Raw genomic sequence first — 16540 nt, 5'->3', positions numbered from 1 at the left:
AGGCACACCAAAAATCTCTTATTATTTTATTACTATTTTTACTTCTACTACCACTAATTCAAAGTATTGCAACATCCGAAGTGAGTCATTATCAAAAGTCTACATTAAGTTCTTGGTTTATTTATCTATTTCCTCATCATACAACATTACAAAAATAAATGATAACAGAATTATATCGTACAACCTGCTTTTCTTTTTCCTGAGAGAACAAAAGCATATAGTTTTATGTGCGAACAAGCTGGGGAGAGTTTAAAGAAACACAGCTTGATTGGTATATTAACATTACTGAAAATAACAGTGTTAAAGTAAGTCTGAATTAAACTGAAAATATCTGTAATCAGCTCCCTACAAATCAGAACAAAATGACAAATCAGAACAAAATCAGAACAAAAAGACTGACTTTTCTCCTCTCCCCGTCCATACCCTAAGCTCTTCTGTTTTCCCCATGATGTTTTTTCAACCCAATATCTTCCCTACCATCTCACTCTCTTTAAAAAGACTACCGCGTCCATTTGCAACATAACACTCTCTGGAATTTTTATATTATAGACAGAAACAAAACGAGCACTTACAGTTCAATAACTTACCTCCCCAATAGCAGCCAATGCAGCTAAAGCTGCCAAAGAGCCCAGCATCGCTGCAAGAGTCCTATGAACAATCTGCAAGAAAGGGTAAGAAGCGATCAAAGAATCCTTTTAACATCTTCTTATTACCGACAGAATAAAATTTCTTATAGTTGATTCTTTTCTCTTTCCTCCTTTCTTTTTTCCTTTTTTTTTTTTTTCCTTATTTTACCCCACTGTCCTCTCAAAAAAGTAGGAAGAGGAAGAGGAAGAGAAAAAAAAAAACACATCTGAGGGAGTGGCTGAAAACTTTGTCTCATTGTGGGATAAAGAAAGGGGTTTAAGCATGAGTTTCTTTTATTTTACATCCAGTCACCTGAGAAGGAAAGGAATCCATATTCTCAGCTTAAGGATAAAAATACTGGGCAACCCAGGCTGAGCTAGTCTTCCTGCTTTCCCTTCACAGCCCATAGGAAGAAGACATGCCCAGGAGGTGATCCACCTCAATCTTTCTAGGTGCTTTTTTGTCTCCAAATGAACTACAGTGACTTACAAAGCAAGACCAAAGCAAAACTCTCAGACCTGGGGCAAACAAATCCTGCAGAGACACACTAGATTTAGTTTCCAGGTCTACTTTGTAGTCTGGGGTGCAGACAGATCTCATAAGCTTGTGCACTCGTTTTTTTCATACATGCAGAGCAGTCTTCTGTCATGCAGTGGCTTTCTACATTAGCATTTTCTCTACAAAAAGCTTTCACTTCAAGGACATATACTTCATACCTCATCTATATACCCTTTTAACACTTCAACTGTTCATACAATATACAATACATGGACAACTTTTGTCCATGCCTATATATCCAGTGAATAAATTGCACTTAAAATTCTCAAGGAGAATGTACGAAAGCAGACATGCCCTGAAAAAAATAGCTTTTTCTCCTAGTGCTCATCTGTAATTATTTAATCCACCATGTCTGGAAGATCACAGATTGTGTAAAATAAGTCAATTAAAGTTAGAATGTAATTAATAAAATTCGCACTACAAAAGACCGAATCTAATCAACAGCATTTATTATTAATGTGTCTAAATATTCAGACATAAGCCAGAATTATAGCTGAGCCAGAAATAAGACAGTCTGGAAATACTTCCTTTTCATTAGAAATATTTTGCTGATAAGAAACAACAGGATGCGAACATCTCAAGGCTCTCCTGCCTACTTGTGAAGGAAAGAAAAAAGGAGACGTTTGGCTTTGATTTTTTCCTTGAACTGAAATTTTTTACAGTAATGATAAACAACAAAGCAACTTGGCAAATGAATAGAAAAATAAACAATTTAATTGGCTAATTTTAGGATTCAATTGAAAAAATTGTCCTATCTTCAAAATGCACAGAAGAATAATTTGGTATAGTAGCAAAGGAGGGTTTCTATGTTCTAATGGTATAATAGTACATAGCACAGATTACACCTCCAACAAGCTTCCACAAAAAATGTGTGGTAACTCATGATTATATCTACAATTTCTAGGTACAGAGTGTTGATAGGAATGCATTTCTATGACGTTTATGAGACTACAGTATTGAAGGGCATTCAATATACTCAACATTTAATGTCTGGCAATGGCATATTGCAATTATGCCACACAGTTCTCTCCAATGAAAGGCGTTAACCAGGGAAGATCAGCTTCTTATCAAGACAAAGTAAATGGTAAGATACTGGGCAATCCTCTGTGTTCCTCAGACTAGAGGCTTTCTCCTCATCTAATCATCACTCTCACCAATTAGCTCTTCTACAATTCTCAGAAAAATGTCATGGGTTTTCCAAGATTTGATTGGTCTTAAGTATTTTATATTGTTGCTTTTGATTTTTTCACATAAGACCTCTGTCTTTGTATTCTTGACTATTTTGACTATATATAATTGACTATACTGGGTTGACTACGTTTTCAGTTTCCATGAGTTTGCTGTGGCCTTCCAGTACTTCAGGGGAGCATATAAACAGAAGGGAGATTTACAAGGGTGGATAGTGATAGAACAAGAGGGAATGAGACAAACTGAGACAGGGGAGATTTAGGTTAGATATTAGGAGGAAGTTTTTCACTCAGAGGGTGGTGACACACTGGAACAGGTTGCCCAAGGAGGTTGTGGATGCCCTGGAGGGGCAGACTGGATGTGGCTCTGGGCAGCCTGGTCTGGTGGTTGGTGACCCTGCACATAGCAGGGGAGTTGAAACCAGATGATCATTGTGGTCCTTTTCAACCCAGGCCATTCTGTGATTCTATTATATGATCTATGGGTAAAACATGCTTTAATTTCTGTAGAAGGATGAGGGGAAGTATATAAATGGAGTAATCCATCAGTTCCTTTATCCTAGTGATTTTTCAAGGGGCCCATACAAAATATATCCTGAAGAACAAATCAAGACTATTCAGATACGAAGTTGTACTGGAAAAAAATATTGTCAAGTGTGCAACTCTTCATTTCAGCAAACTACCAAGTGGAAATTTCATAGCAAAATTAAAACTGGAAAGCACTGACACATACAATTATTCAAAAGATGAGCTTTGGAGGAGGCTTCAGAAAAAGTGGATGACTCTTTGCTTTTCTTTCACATAAAGCAAACCGTAAACAAGCCATTTATTTGTATGTGCATTACAGCTTACAAAAGGAGAAAATAAAATATACCATTTATAAGCTATGCCACACTGAACCACAGTTCCATCTAATGCCTGTACTATTTTTATCTTTGGAAATCTCACATTCAGAGAGCATCATGTTAGGCAAAAAAATCATTATTGTTGTTTTGGAAAATAGCATGAACCCAATCCAAACCCTTGGGAAGTCTGAAAAGAAGATAAACATCATTTCAGAATGAATTTCAGAATCCACAAACAAAAAATCAGGTACAGAATTGAAAGAGCTCAGAAATTAATTGGCACAGACATTTACCCTCAGGAAAGCTGAGAGATTTGATGGACTTTTGAAAGCAAAGAAATTTTGAAAGTGAAATCATACATATACATTTGATCCTTCTCATCCTTGAGAAAATATATCTTCATTCTACTTCGTAAGCAAAGACAAGCTGAAAGAACTGTGATTCATAAGGATTTCCCCTTTCAAGTTGGAATTGTCTATAAAATCACAGATATTGGTTGGCCCAAGCATGATTAGTTTGAATCTCAGTTACTGCCTGAGATACACAGGTTCTGGGTAACTGAGAGGCATAGTTTTGGTTGCTTGGACTGTAATACATTTGAGCTCAAGACTCTGTACAATGTATCCTCATCAAATACATGATGTCATCAATAATTCTTATATATCTTTCTTTGATACCTAAATCTTCCTCCCTATTTCATCTCTCCTTTTCGAAACCCATCTCCAGTGCTGACAACTTCTTGTCTGGGCTACTGTTCAGCTACACCTCATTCCTTTGACAGAAACCACCACCAAAATTCTTTCCATCCTGCAGACATCATACCAGCACCTCTTTTTCATTCTCTCACCAACATGCCTCTTATCCAAATGTCCTTTTCCGTTCCTCCTCATTCTGTCAAAGCCAAATGCCAAAGGAATACCTTATTTTCATCTCACCCATTTCTCCCATCCTGCAAATGGATCCCCATATTGTGAAGATTTTAGACCATTCTATAAAATGCATTTCCTGTAAGATATAATTTCCTGAAAAGATTTCTTTAAAAAATCAAGTAACAGTCATTGAGAAGAAAAATCAGAATAGACAAGGAGGATGAAAGTTTGCATGCTAGAGCTTCCCACCTCACAGCCTGACTAACAGATTTACTATCTCTTCATAGAAGGGAAATGTTCACCATCATCCCTGTTTTTGTCTGCATAACAGAACACCTAGAATTGCTTACCTGAACAGTGAAACAGCAAAGGATAGCACTTGTCTTTTACAAAGCAATTGTTAATTCAATACAAACTGCTACTGAAAAAAAGGCAGCACAGATTTTAATCTTTTCAATGCACAAATCAGGCCCAGAGCTCGCTGATACAGGATATCATTTATGTTGAGAGTTGAGAAACAGTGCAAATTTACACAATTTTATATAAGCAATTAAAACACTCAAAAATGCAAAAATGGAGTCTGTTAAAAGTAGTATCAGCAATGTAGGCATCATGACAGCAATACTAGAGAGTCATGCTATAAGGTAAAATCATAATAAGGAGAGATCAGAAACAGTCTTATAAGAATTTTATTCTTAATTATCTATCGAAAGCTTGTCTCGTGATTGCCTGCTGTGTGATAGTGTGCCAAATGCTGATTTTGTATGATAGTTTCCATACTCTAAATTGATAATTTAAGTCTAACATAAGAAATCAAAACAATCCAAATCAATTATGCAATAAGTTTGCTGTGTTTGAAGTTATTTAAAAATATGCGTTTCCACAGCCTTAATGCAAACTGGACTTACACAGTCAAGAGCTTTGTCATGTTTAAATTTCTTTATCAACCTGAAAGTGCTTTAAAAGTTTTGTACAAAGTTCATCAGATTTCTTGGTAGACTACAATAACACCATTATAAAAATGATCCAAAATTCTACCACTTTATCTTGTAAAGTGCTCCAGGAGGCAAATGGAAATTATTTAGGAGCCGAGCAAATGGTGACCTGTATGCTATTTCAGAGCATACATTTCCTAGCTGAAATCTAGGGCATGCATATCTAAAATGTGCTGCTGAAGATATTTGATAAATCATACATCACACCCAACATTTTATTTCCACAAATCTTTCTTTATAAGTGATAAATGGCAGTTGAAAGATGACTGTCAGTGATTTTAATGTAAAGCTTCAAATGCAGCCTCAGTTCATTTCTTATCCTTCTATTTTTTTTCTCCACTGAAACCTGTTGCATTTAAATACTTCTTTTCCTGAAAAATTCATTTTCATATGATAGACTGGCAGCACTGCTTCATTGCAACAGGAGGTGGTTATTCACAAACCTTTATTTACATATGAGCTTTATACATTTTCCACCCACCTCCAGAGCAGCTGAGACCTTTACTATAAAATCCACAGTCAAATCCCTGTTAGACTTCACAAAGTCTATAGTTCAACGGTTTATTCTCAGGGGACAGTGACAAAGAGAAGGGAAATAAAATTTGCTCTAGGAAAGCTTTTTTTTTCTGACTTAATATTTTATATCATTTCCTTTTTCTGTTTTAGCAAGGGTTTATTGTGTTAAAAATATCCTTAGCAGCGGAAGGATTTTTCTCAAAGAGGAAGAGTTTGTTTTTCCTACATACAGTCATACAGTCAAGACAGTATTAGCTTAATTGCTATAGTACATATATTCAGAACCCTGCCGTGGAGATCACTTTACCATTTGCTACCATATACTTCATAAATTTTGGTACTCTGCATTACCTTGAACTAATCCAACAGTTTTAGTAAGGTACAGATAAAACTTCAGTCTTTCATGTCACGAGGATTTGATCCACTTTTCATTTGGAAAATGAACAACAAAACCTAAAACTGCCATCAAAAGCTGAAATCCAAACTGACATTTGCAAAAAAAAAAAAAAAAAAAAAAAGGTAATTTTGCTAACTAACTTAGGTATTTGTTCCTTACTCTATCATATAACATAACTGAAAATCTGGGCTTATGTTAGAGAAAAAACAAAGGTCGAAAAAGCCTTCCAATACTTTGAACTCTGCTTCGCAGCAAATCTATTTCAAAGCTAATTGGCATCAAATGCTCAGTTTATGGAATGTGCTCCACTTCTGACAAATTGTACAATCTGAGCAATCTGAGCAGAATATAAGCGAGTAGACTAGAAATGCAGGATGTAGTCAGGTTTGGGTGAGATTGGAGCAGAAAAAAAGGAAAGTCAGTGGAGCCAGTCATATTTGATTTCCTTCATGCTCACGTACATTAACGAGCCCATCTAACCAGTACCAGTGATAAAGGCAAAGCAGCATACCTCCCCCCAAGCTGGTGATGGCACCTAAAGCTTTACATCCTCACCCTCACCCTACATGAGCTCTGCAGAAGCAGTTCTGCTGCTCCTTCAGCCACACAGCATTCCTTGTTGTGCCTGGGAACCCCTTACAGGGGACTTGTCTCAAGAGCTAGTGCAAAATGGACAACCGAAAATTAGTTGCCTCAGAATTACTTAGGTAAGTAGGAGCAAGTAAATTCTGCAGGGATTTAATGAACCAGAAGAGTGTTGCTCAACTCAGTTTAGAAAGTATACCTTACACTGATGAAGAATTCAGGGATAGTTCTTGGGGCAAGCACATCACAGAATCACAGAATCACAGAATAGCCAGGGTTGGCGGGGACCTCAAGGATCATGAATCTCCAACCCCCCTGCCACATGCAGGGCCACCAGTCTCCTCATTTAATGCTAGACCAGGCTGCCCAGGGCCCCATCCAATCTGGCCTTGAACACTTCCAGGGACGGGGCATCCACAACCTCTCTGGGCAGCCTGTTCCAGCACCTCACCACTCTCTCTGTAAAGAATTTCCCCCTGACGTCCAACCTAAATCTCCTGTCCCTCAACTTAAAACCATTTCCCCTCGTCCTGCAGTTATCTACCCTTTCAAAGAGTTGATTCCACATGGGGAACAGACGTTGAAAGACTCTGTACCTCTAGGATTTCAAAGGGACTAAAAGCATTGGAAAAGTCACTAAGAGCAAGGACAGTTATTTATATCTTAGTCTGAAAATTAGGATATTATCTATATGTAGTACCTACACACAGCAAGCAAATCATAAAATTAGACTTTCCACAAGAATTAACTCTTAGAAAATCTTAGTAACAGGCTCGTTTTTGTAAGTCAATATGTATCAAAAACACATCACTGTACCTAAGTATGCCTTGCTTGGAAAAAAAAAAATAGATTATTCATTTTCAAAAAAATTCAGTGGTAATTCAATATGATAGTACTACCATAAGCATGAAATGTGTGCTTAGGATCACCATGTACCATCCATCATACCTATTTCTAAGAGATTCATATAAAATAAATAAATTAGTTAAATATAAAAAAAAACAGGAGTCTGTCATATCTTGTAGTTATTCCATTGGAGTCATTAGTGATTGTTTTCCAGCCTTTATCTACTGGGATGGCTCTGATATAAGAAAACTATACCCCTTCAGGAGATACTGGATAGAAAAATCCAGTAATATCTGATAGTCTGAGAGTCTTGCAGACTCAAATGTTAAAAGTGTGTATTTTTATTTGCTCTGTATTTGGGGATTTTGTCTTAATGTAAAAATGGACAGAGATAGACTGAGATGAACGAATCACAGAATCACAGAATTATATTGTTTGGAAGGGACCTCTGGACATGTGTAAATCAGGTTAGATGAATAAAAAGTATAATCCTGTGAATAGACAGGACAGTGATCATTTTTATGTTTCAAAGCGTATCAATCCTGCAATATTTTATCTACAAAAAATATTTGCTATATGACTAAAGTAGAGATATCAGGTCCTGAGCCAGAAAAGAATGTGATGGTGCTACCTCGATGTTGATAAACCAGACTGCTACCGTAGGCAGACATGACCAAAGCTATTGTATATTGACAGGTTGGCCTGGCAACAAGTTTTCAGTCTTGCAAAACCTTTGCTGTTATGGAATGCTTTCCTGAAACCAAAGAAGATGAAATCATATGTATTCCCCCAGTTATCACAGCATCCTAAAGTCTAACTACATTAGAATTTCTAATGTAAAGAAATTAAATTGAGAAAGTCACAAAACTTCAAGTCTGTTCCCTACATTCTCCCATGTTATTTTTGTCTTTGCTGAAGGAAGACATCATTTGCAATCCCAGAGCAGACTCATCCATGATTGTGTGCATTAGAAGTGTATGTCAGTTTTAATACCTTGTTAAAATTTTACAACTTCATGGCCCTCTAAAACTGTTTGCTGTAGGCAGGGTAGAAGTTGTACAGCAACATTCAATTAAGCTAATTTAATGTTCTATTGCCTGTCTCAAACAGAAAACAAAACAAACAGAAAAAATCAACACATATAGTCAGTGAAGAAAGACAAGACGTTTGTGTTTGATAGTCTTTCAAAAATGGAACATATAGCATTTAAAAATTAGTTTTAAAAGACAATGCAGAATAGAAAATGGACATTTAGAAATTAGTTTTTACACTTAGTATTGGAAATATGACTCCTATTATTACAGAAAAGCATAACATTCTGTGCAAAGTGGAGCCTGGGTGCTAGCACCTTTTAAAGCTAGCAATGCCATCTACTTCCCAGAATAGCAAGCAGCACCATCCAGTGGTAATTTTTTTCTATGACGTTCCTAATTAAGGTCAATTTACACACTACAGAAGTGCTGCCTAAGAAGCACCACATCTTATCTATCATTTTTCTTTAAAGTGCACGCTTGTATGTACACACACACATACAGAGGAAAGACAGATTTTCACAGAGATAGATCTAAAAAATCAGACAATTGTGGTTGTAAACTCGGATTAATAATATAAAATTGTTCTTAGAGCAAATTGGGATCAAACTGAGGATTTTGCTTGATAATACAGTATTTTTATGTTAACTTTTCCTATCCTTGCCCTAAAGCACTCCATGCTTCGTTTACACTTCTTTTTTGCAGTTTTCACAGTTACAGTTCTAACTGTAGTTTATCTAACTGGTGCTAGCTCTGTCCTATTGGAGTAAGCTCATCCAGAGTTTCTATCACTCTGCTCATCTGAAAAAAAAAATCTCCCTTAAGATTAGCTTTTCACGGTCTCTTCATATTATGTTTCATATGCTAGCGAATATTTCTTCAGTTTTCTTATTCCCCCTCTAAGACATAATTTCCTGTGTTCAAATAGCCACCTTATTGGAAATAAGGATATTTATTATTATTATTATTATTATTATTATTATTTAAAAAAAGGACTCTGTGAGCATGGATAGTATTAAAAAAAACACCTTATTTCATTTGTATAAGTGATTTCTGACATTGGTTCAACCAGCCCACAATGCTGGAAAAATGGTTGTACCAAACTGCATACTAAATTGTGTAGTAATGTTGATGTCTGCAGCTAATTTCTGCTGGTTAGATGCTATTAAAAATCACTCTATTTTGTATTAAAGTAATTGAGCTTAAGAGATGCTTATTCATAATTTAAACTAGTTAATAATAGAAAAGAAATATGGAAAAAAACTGATATTCTCCATTTCCATAAATTAATAAAATTGTGATTATAAGTCCATGCTTCAAAAAATTAGAAGCTAGACCTTCTAAGGGCAGATTTTGCACTTTCACATATTTGCATTTTAAAAGGTAATACAGACCTGTAAACATCATTCAAGATGTCAGGTCACTAAAATGCTGTTTGGAAGATCCCAGCAAGATCTTCCTTAGGGTTAGCTACATAAGGGAATATGAATGATAGTTCTTGTGATAAAACAATTTCAGTGGAGGCTCTCACAGAATTTCAAATTCCTGAAAGTATCACTTTTATTCCATATATCACGATAGTGGTAACTTTTCATTATTTAATAATGTCACTAAAATATTTTTTAAAGATCATTTCCTTCATACTTTCTGGTTTGCTTAAATATCATAGACAGCTAACACTCCATTTTAACCCACAACATGAACTATACTATTAATGGGAAATATTGAACAAGAGTACACAATTAATAATTTATTAAAATTAGTGATCTCTATGCAGTAATAATAAATGGATTCCTCCGCACATATTCCTAATTAATGCAGTTCCAACATAACTACAAATATGCAATTACTAATTACAAATAAGAGCTTTATCGACTCAAGATTTTTTGTCTAAATACTAATATAACTTCATAGCATTAACAAATATTTTAATATAAGAATAGGCAGATTTCTTTAAAAGGTAACCAGTATATTATCTCACAACCTGTATACACTAATACACACAAAAAGGGAGAAGTCAAAGGTATCTCACTGTATTGCACAGGAAAAAATGAGATTTTTAACCATCTCACTTTTACTTGGTTATGCTGTACCACTAGAAAAAAAGATTCTACATGACTGCTTATCAAATCTGAGCAAATAGAGTGTAAGAAATAATATATACAAATATAAAAGGGCTGTGGTGGAAAATCAATTTTAATTAATGAAAGCAATAGAGAGCATACGCTTTTCTGCTTCACACATTTTTTTTCAGATAAGAAAACAAAAAGTAAATTTTCTAAAATTTTTGGTTAGAACTTTTTTCTGAAAAATTCTCAATCAAAGAGGGCTGCATGTTTTGAGGATCAAAATTAGGAAGAGTCTTTCTTGAAATACACTGTGAACTAATTTAGTACAGCAACATCAACATAAAACTCTAGACATCTGCTCTTTACACCAGCTCCCCCCATAGACCTGAGTGAAAGCATACTTACAATCCATTTCTTCCTCAGGAACCCTGTTGTATTATTTTGCATTCCGATATCATAGTTAGTAAAAGTTTACCTCCATAGATTGTTGCCGCTGTTTTTTTCTTTTCCCCCTTCCTTCCCATTTTGTGGGACCAGGCGGGGGGTGGGGAGGGCAGGGTCCTACTGCCCCCTGTCACGGGCATAAACTGATCTAGTTAATTCCGTGACAGATTTAAAAAAGAGCTGAGATCAAAGCAGGTAAACATGAACCACCTTTTTATTTTTTTATTCTATTTTGTTTGTTGTTGGTTTTTTGGTTGTTTTTTTATTATTATTATTTTAATTTAATATACCCTTGCTTTAATTTCCTGTGCAGTATAGGCTTCCAAGAACAAAATGAAATACTGCATTGTTTTCTACAAGTCTATAAAATGGTATGGATTAGATTATTTCAGAAATACCATGAGAAATATATATTTTTCTCCTTTCTCCTCTGGGAGAAGGGGAGGGCAGTGAAGACTGAAATGCAATGATGTGACTGTTCAATATATGAAGAAAAATCAATTTCAAGAGGAAAGGATGATTATGTGGAAAATAAAAGAAAAAGAAAGAAAAAAGGGAACACACATGTCTTACTAAGAAAATGTAAGTAAGAGATATCCAGAGTTAAAGGCAATATACCCAAACATCAAGGAGTAGAGTAGGATGGGAAAGTACAAAAGTATTCACATTTCTGCTAAGTATATAAAAGAAACCACTAGAAACTGGAGAGGCAAAATTAGATTCTTCTTAACCATAAAGGTGTTTCAAATTTTTATGATTAAATAACATGTAAACAGTTTTAGAAGAAACAACACTAAAAAAAAATACATGAAGAATCCAGGTTCCACAGTGTAACAACTCTCAGTACAAAAAGGATGCGGAACTGTTGGAGTGGGTCCAGAAGAGGGCCCCGAAGATAATTAGAAGCCTAGAGAACTTTTCCTATGAAGAAAGGTTGAGGGAGTTGGGCTTGTTCAGCCTGGAGAAGGCTCTGGAGAGACCTCATTTGGCCCTTACCACAAGGGGGAACCAACATTTTACATTCTGATAGTGATAGCACAAGGGGGAAATTAATGGCTTTAAACTGAAAGAGAGTAGATTTAGGTTAGATGTTAGGAAGAAATTCTTTACTCAGAGGGCACTGAGGTAGTGGCGCAGGCTGCCCAGAGAAGCTGTGGTGCCCCATCTCTGGAGGTGCTCAAGGATAGGTTGGATGGGGCCCTGGGCAGCCTGAGCTGGTGGGGGGCAGCCCTGCCCACAGCAGGGGGTTGAAACTAGATGATATTTAAGATCTCTTCCAACCTAAGCCATTCTATGATTCTATCAGTCGTTCTTCAGAAGACACTGAGACTTTCCTACTGAACAAGGAATGGTACTTGACGTATGTCCTACAGATTTGGTGCCAATAAAGATGAAAACAACTGCTTCAGAGCAGAATTTTCCAGTGTCTTTGAAATGGTGTAAGATTGGAGAAAATGACAGTTTACAGTAAATGAAGTTCATCTTTCAATCATAACATGTTCCTTCAACAGAGTTCTTCCCATCATCTGTATCTGTGGGAGGCAAAAGCTCTTGCAGCCTGTTCTGCTGTGCATTCCCTGGTGACTAACAAAAAGATGAGGAGTGTGGAGTTCAGGAATGTGGAAGCACAAGATGTGATTTCCTGTGTTGGGAAAAGTGCTGTGCAAAAGAAGCTAGATGCACACCTTCAGATAGTTCTTGTGCATTGTAACAGATAAAATGTCAACTATTTCTTCACAGATATAAGAAAATATGTGAAAATATAAGTTCTAAAATGCACTTGGGTGTACACGCTGCCTGAAGTTGAACCTATATTGGCAATGACAATAAGACACAGGAAACTGCAATAAAGACAGATAAAAGAAGGAGAGCAACAACACAGAAAATGAAAATCCATGAGAGATCACTCCTGCAGCAACACCAATTGATTTCTCTAACATTGATAACAGCTAATGGAATAGAGTGCAATTTGTTGAGAAAGCACAACTTCAAGCAATAAAGTTATAAATAGCAAATATGAGGTAATATAAGCCGGTGTTACGTATACTAAAAATATTAACATCCATCTCTTGGAAGAGATCCATGGGGGAACTGAAAAACTGTGAAGTTCTATTTCTATCTCAGTTATTGCTAGCTATATATTTATAGTTTAAAATTTACTCTAGTTGTAGCATTTGTCATTCCTATAGCTACTCTGGAGAAAGCTAAAACCATGATTCAATAGGCGAATTCCCACATCTTAAATTCAAAATTTACAGGTAAAGATCTATTTCTGTCTCTGAATGTGATGAAATAATTTTTCTGCCAAGAACAGAAATTTTTCCTTGATCATTTCACAGAAACAATAAAAAAATTAGTGGTTTTAGAGCTTTTTTTTATAAACAACAGGAAAATTAAAGTTTTTCTGGGTTTTGCTCTTCAGTTTCAAACCTTTATTTTCTTTGACCCATGAATTGTTCCAAAGTGGTTTTCTAGAATGAAAACTTCAGATGTAACCTCAGATACTACAGATATTTAAAAAACAATATTTTGCAATTGCTATGGGATTACATAGCTTTTTCAAAAGTAGAAGCTTCATTAAAAAGCATTACGATTGTTTTGATGTTGCATTGCATGCTTTCATATATTTATATCAATATCTTGCCCAAGTCCCTCTCTAAATATTAAATCTCTTTTTTCATGTATAAAATACATAGAAATAAATTGCTATTCCTGAATGACCAAATCTAAATGTCTAAAATGTCTGTCACATTGCATGTGTCATTAATATTTGATAAGAAGCTGTTCATCTATCTTATCATTTCAGCAGGTAACAGGATGAGAAGTTTTAAGTTACAGAAGAGATATGGTAAGCATGCTAGACATTACTAAATGCCTTATAGACATGATTCATGTTTCATACAAGTGGACATCTGGTGTGATTCAACTTGAGAATTCATGGAGATTGTTAACACTCACATGAACTAATAGAAGGGGGAGAGATAGGGGAAATGTAGGCTCCTGTATCTGTACTTTATTTCAAGATAATCAGAAAGTAGGTGTTTTCAGTTCAAAGATATCTGTCAGAGCTTGAGCTATTTCTTACATATTTTTCATCCTTGGTGCTGATTTAAGGCATTTTCTTTGAGTTTGGTAGCTCAAGACTTTCAAATCAAGTTTCAGTAAATGTTTAAAGTTCCTGCATCCTTTGACTTCCTCATGTTAATTCAGATTCTAGTTCCACTTTAAGTGGTACAGTAAGAGCATTTCTAAATGTCACTCATACTAAAAAGTGTGCTCAGTTTAACCTTTTAAAAGCACACCAAATTATTGTTTGAGGCTCCTTAGAAAAAGGAATAACCAAAGCTTTTTTCTTAACCTGTTTTAATTGGTTTTTAACCAAGGATTTTCCACACTTTTTACAAATCAAAATCATTTTTACTCTCGCAGCCAAATTATAATGCTTTAAAAAGTATTAAAACATTAAGAGATAGTAATAGAAAAATATGCAAGAACCACTGCATTGTTTGTATAACTTGCCAGAATTGGTTATAATTCAGAACAATTTCCTCACAAATATCTTATTTATTTCATTAACAACAATAAAGATACAGCACGGATTCAGATACAGATTTTAGAAGTGTGTTAAATGCCAAGAACAAAACTCTTCCTCATGTTCCATTTGCAGTGAAGGGCAAAAATAAAATTACAACACAAAACACGACTTACTTCCAGTATGATCAGCACATAGACGCCTACTAAGATGATGGATGCAATTGTTACTTGTGCCTCTATATTTGCATGAAGGTACTGATGCTTCATGGAGAGAGGAACGCTTCCAGGTTGCTGCAGGAAAGCTTGAATATTTAAGAAGATGGTGCCTCTGGGGAAAAGAAGAGAAGTTCTGTTTTCTTCTTGAGTGAAAATGCTCTTGTTTTATAATGAATATCTATAAATATATCTATGTGCTTGTTTTTTTATTTATTTTTTTACAATTGTGAGACTTTTCAAATATTTTCACTCTATCCCTCTAGATATTTGTGTTTGGAAAACAACCCAACTTCGAAAATTCACTTAAAAATAAAGGGGGTTCACACTTCCCTGCCCCTTTGAAACAGGGAGTGACAAATTATTTCTAAAATGCTGTCTTATTATTTTACCATCAAGTCTGTGTAAACTACTACTTCAATGGCTCATATCCCAGTCTCTTAGCCAACCTGTTTGGTATCTGAAAGGTTCTGGTTGTGATGATTTGATGATTTCTTCTTGAACTTAAGGGTAAAGACCAGTTGTATACCACCTGCAAAAGAGTCAGATATGGTAATATTATTAACATCAGTTAAAGTGGTAAGTCTCTATTCTGAGGTTTTATACCTCTTCATTCTATCTCCTTTAATGTTTGGAGAACTTATTATGGAGAACACATGCACCAGGCTACATTCATAACACTTCATTAGGTATATTAACAGCCCCCAGTTTGGGGCAAACTCATCCTCTCATTCAGTGAAGCCTGAGACACTCCAGGATGTTCTCCAGATATAGGAAGCATCCAGGTCAGCTAAGCACCTCACCTAAGTGTCTCAGCTTGGAGAGACAACACCTGGCTATGGTGGGTATTTCTACACTGCAAATGGCATGAATTTCAGGGAGCAATCCCAAAACTCCAGACAGATACGTACAGAGTCTCTGGCGTTTGCATAGCTCTCTTTGACCTGCCACACAAACTGCAAAGCACTCAGTCCCAGTGTCCTCCAGGCTCTGTGTGGTGCCCCTGTGGCCCAGGGTATTTTTTCTTAAATGCAAATATCTTGGGGTGGGGGGGAAGGAATTAAAGACTACCACAGTAGTGCTTTTACAGCATGATGTTACCATGCTCTTTCTTGCCTTGGTATGTTTAAGGAAGACCTCCTAAGAGAGCATTACAGTACTACATAAGAGAAAGCAGCCAAAGCTGATGAAGTGTCCAGAGTCCTCCCACAGGCAGCAGTCCCTGGAGTGACCTGTCATCTACAGCACAAGGAGACTGACTCCCAGAGGAGAAAATATGGTTCACTTCCAAAGTCTGCCTGGGAATAAAACTAAAAGGCATGAGATACATGTGATGAAAGGCCCATTAACAAAATCCTTTCCCAAGGCATCATGAAGAGCACATGCTAGAGTTCAGCAAACAGAACTCCTCTCTTGTTCTGATCCTCTCGGAATAAAAAGATAAATAAAATAAAATAAAATAATCACTTTTCTGAAAATTTACCCAATGAAATAATAGCCTGATATGTGGCAAGTTTACTCAAATATGGTCCTTAAGTGTGGATACATAGATCATCTCCTTTTTAAAATAAGAAAGGTAAAGAAACTTGAATTCAGTTAATTAAGCCTGAATTCTGAGTCCATCCAGACTTTATGTGCTAAAAAAAAAAAAAAAAACTTAGCCAACTTGGAACATCTGACATAGATAAATGCCTGAGGAGTGTGCAAGCATAGAAGGTTATTCTGATTAGCTTGATCTGACCGTGCCAGCACCATCCCTGGAGTGCCAGCTGGAAGTGATATTCTGCAGCAGTGTGGAGGATCCTTGGGGATCATGGCCAACAG

The 16540-nt window shown here is 36.0% G+C and overlaps 1 protein-coding gene across 1 annotated transcript in view; it reads right to left on the bottom strand.

Moving 5' to 3' along the window:
- Positions 1-16540, bottom strand: part of OCA2 (OCA2 melanosomal transmembrane protein) — a 206934-nt gene that overhangs the window by 153855 nt on the left and 36539 nt on the right. Inside the window, exons 7-9 of the mRNA XM_090126753.1 lie at positions 15166-15248; positions 14678-14831; positions 588-659 (exon numbers count right to left, since the gene is read on the bottom strand). Of these exons, the coding sequence (XP_089982879.1) occupies positions 588-659; positions 14678-14831; positions 15166-15248 (309 nt within the window). The remainder of the gene's footprint in view (positions 1-587; positions 660-14677; positions 14832-15165; positions 15249-16540) is intronic.

The sequence above is a fragment of the Phasianus colchicus genome, chromosome 1 (genome assembly GCF_987193195.1).
Source record: "Phasianus colchicus chromosome 1, bPhaCol1.hap1.1, whole genome shotgun sequence".
NCBI classification, from domain to species: domain Eukaryota; kingdom Metazoa; phylum Chordata; class Aves; order Galliformes; family Phasianidae; genus Phasianus; species Phasianus colchicus.
Note: the sequence above shows the minus strand (reverse complement) of the source record. Positions and strands in the feature narration are given on the sequence as shown.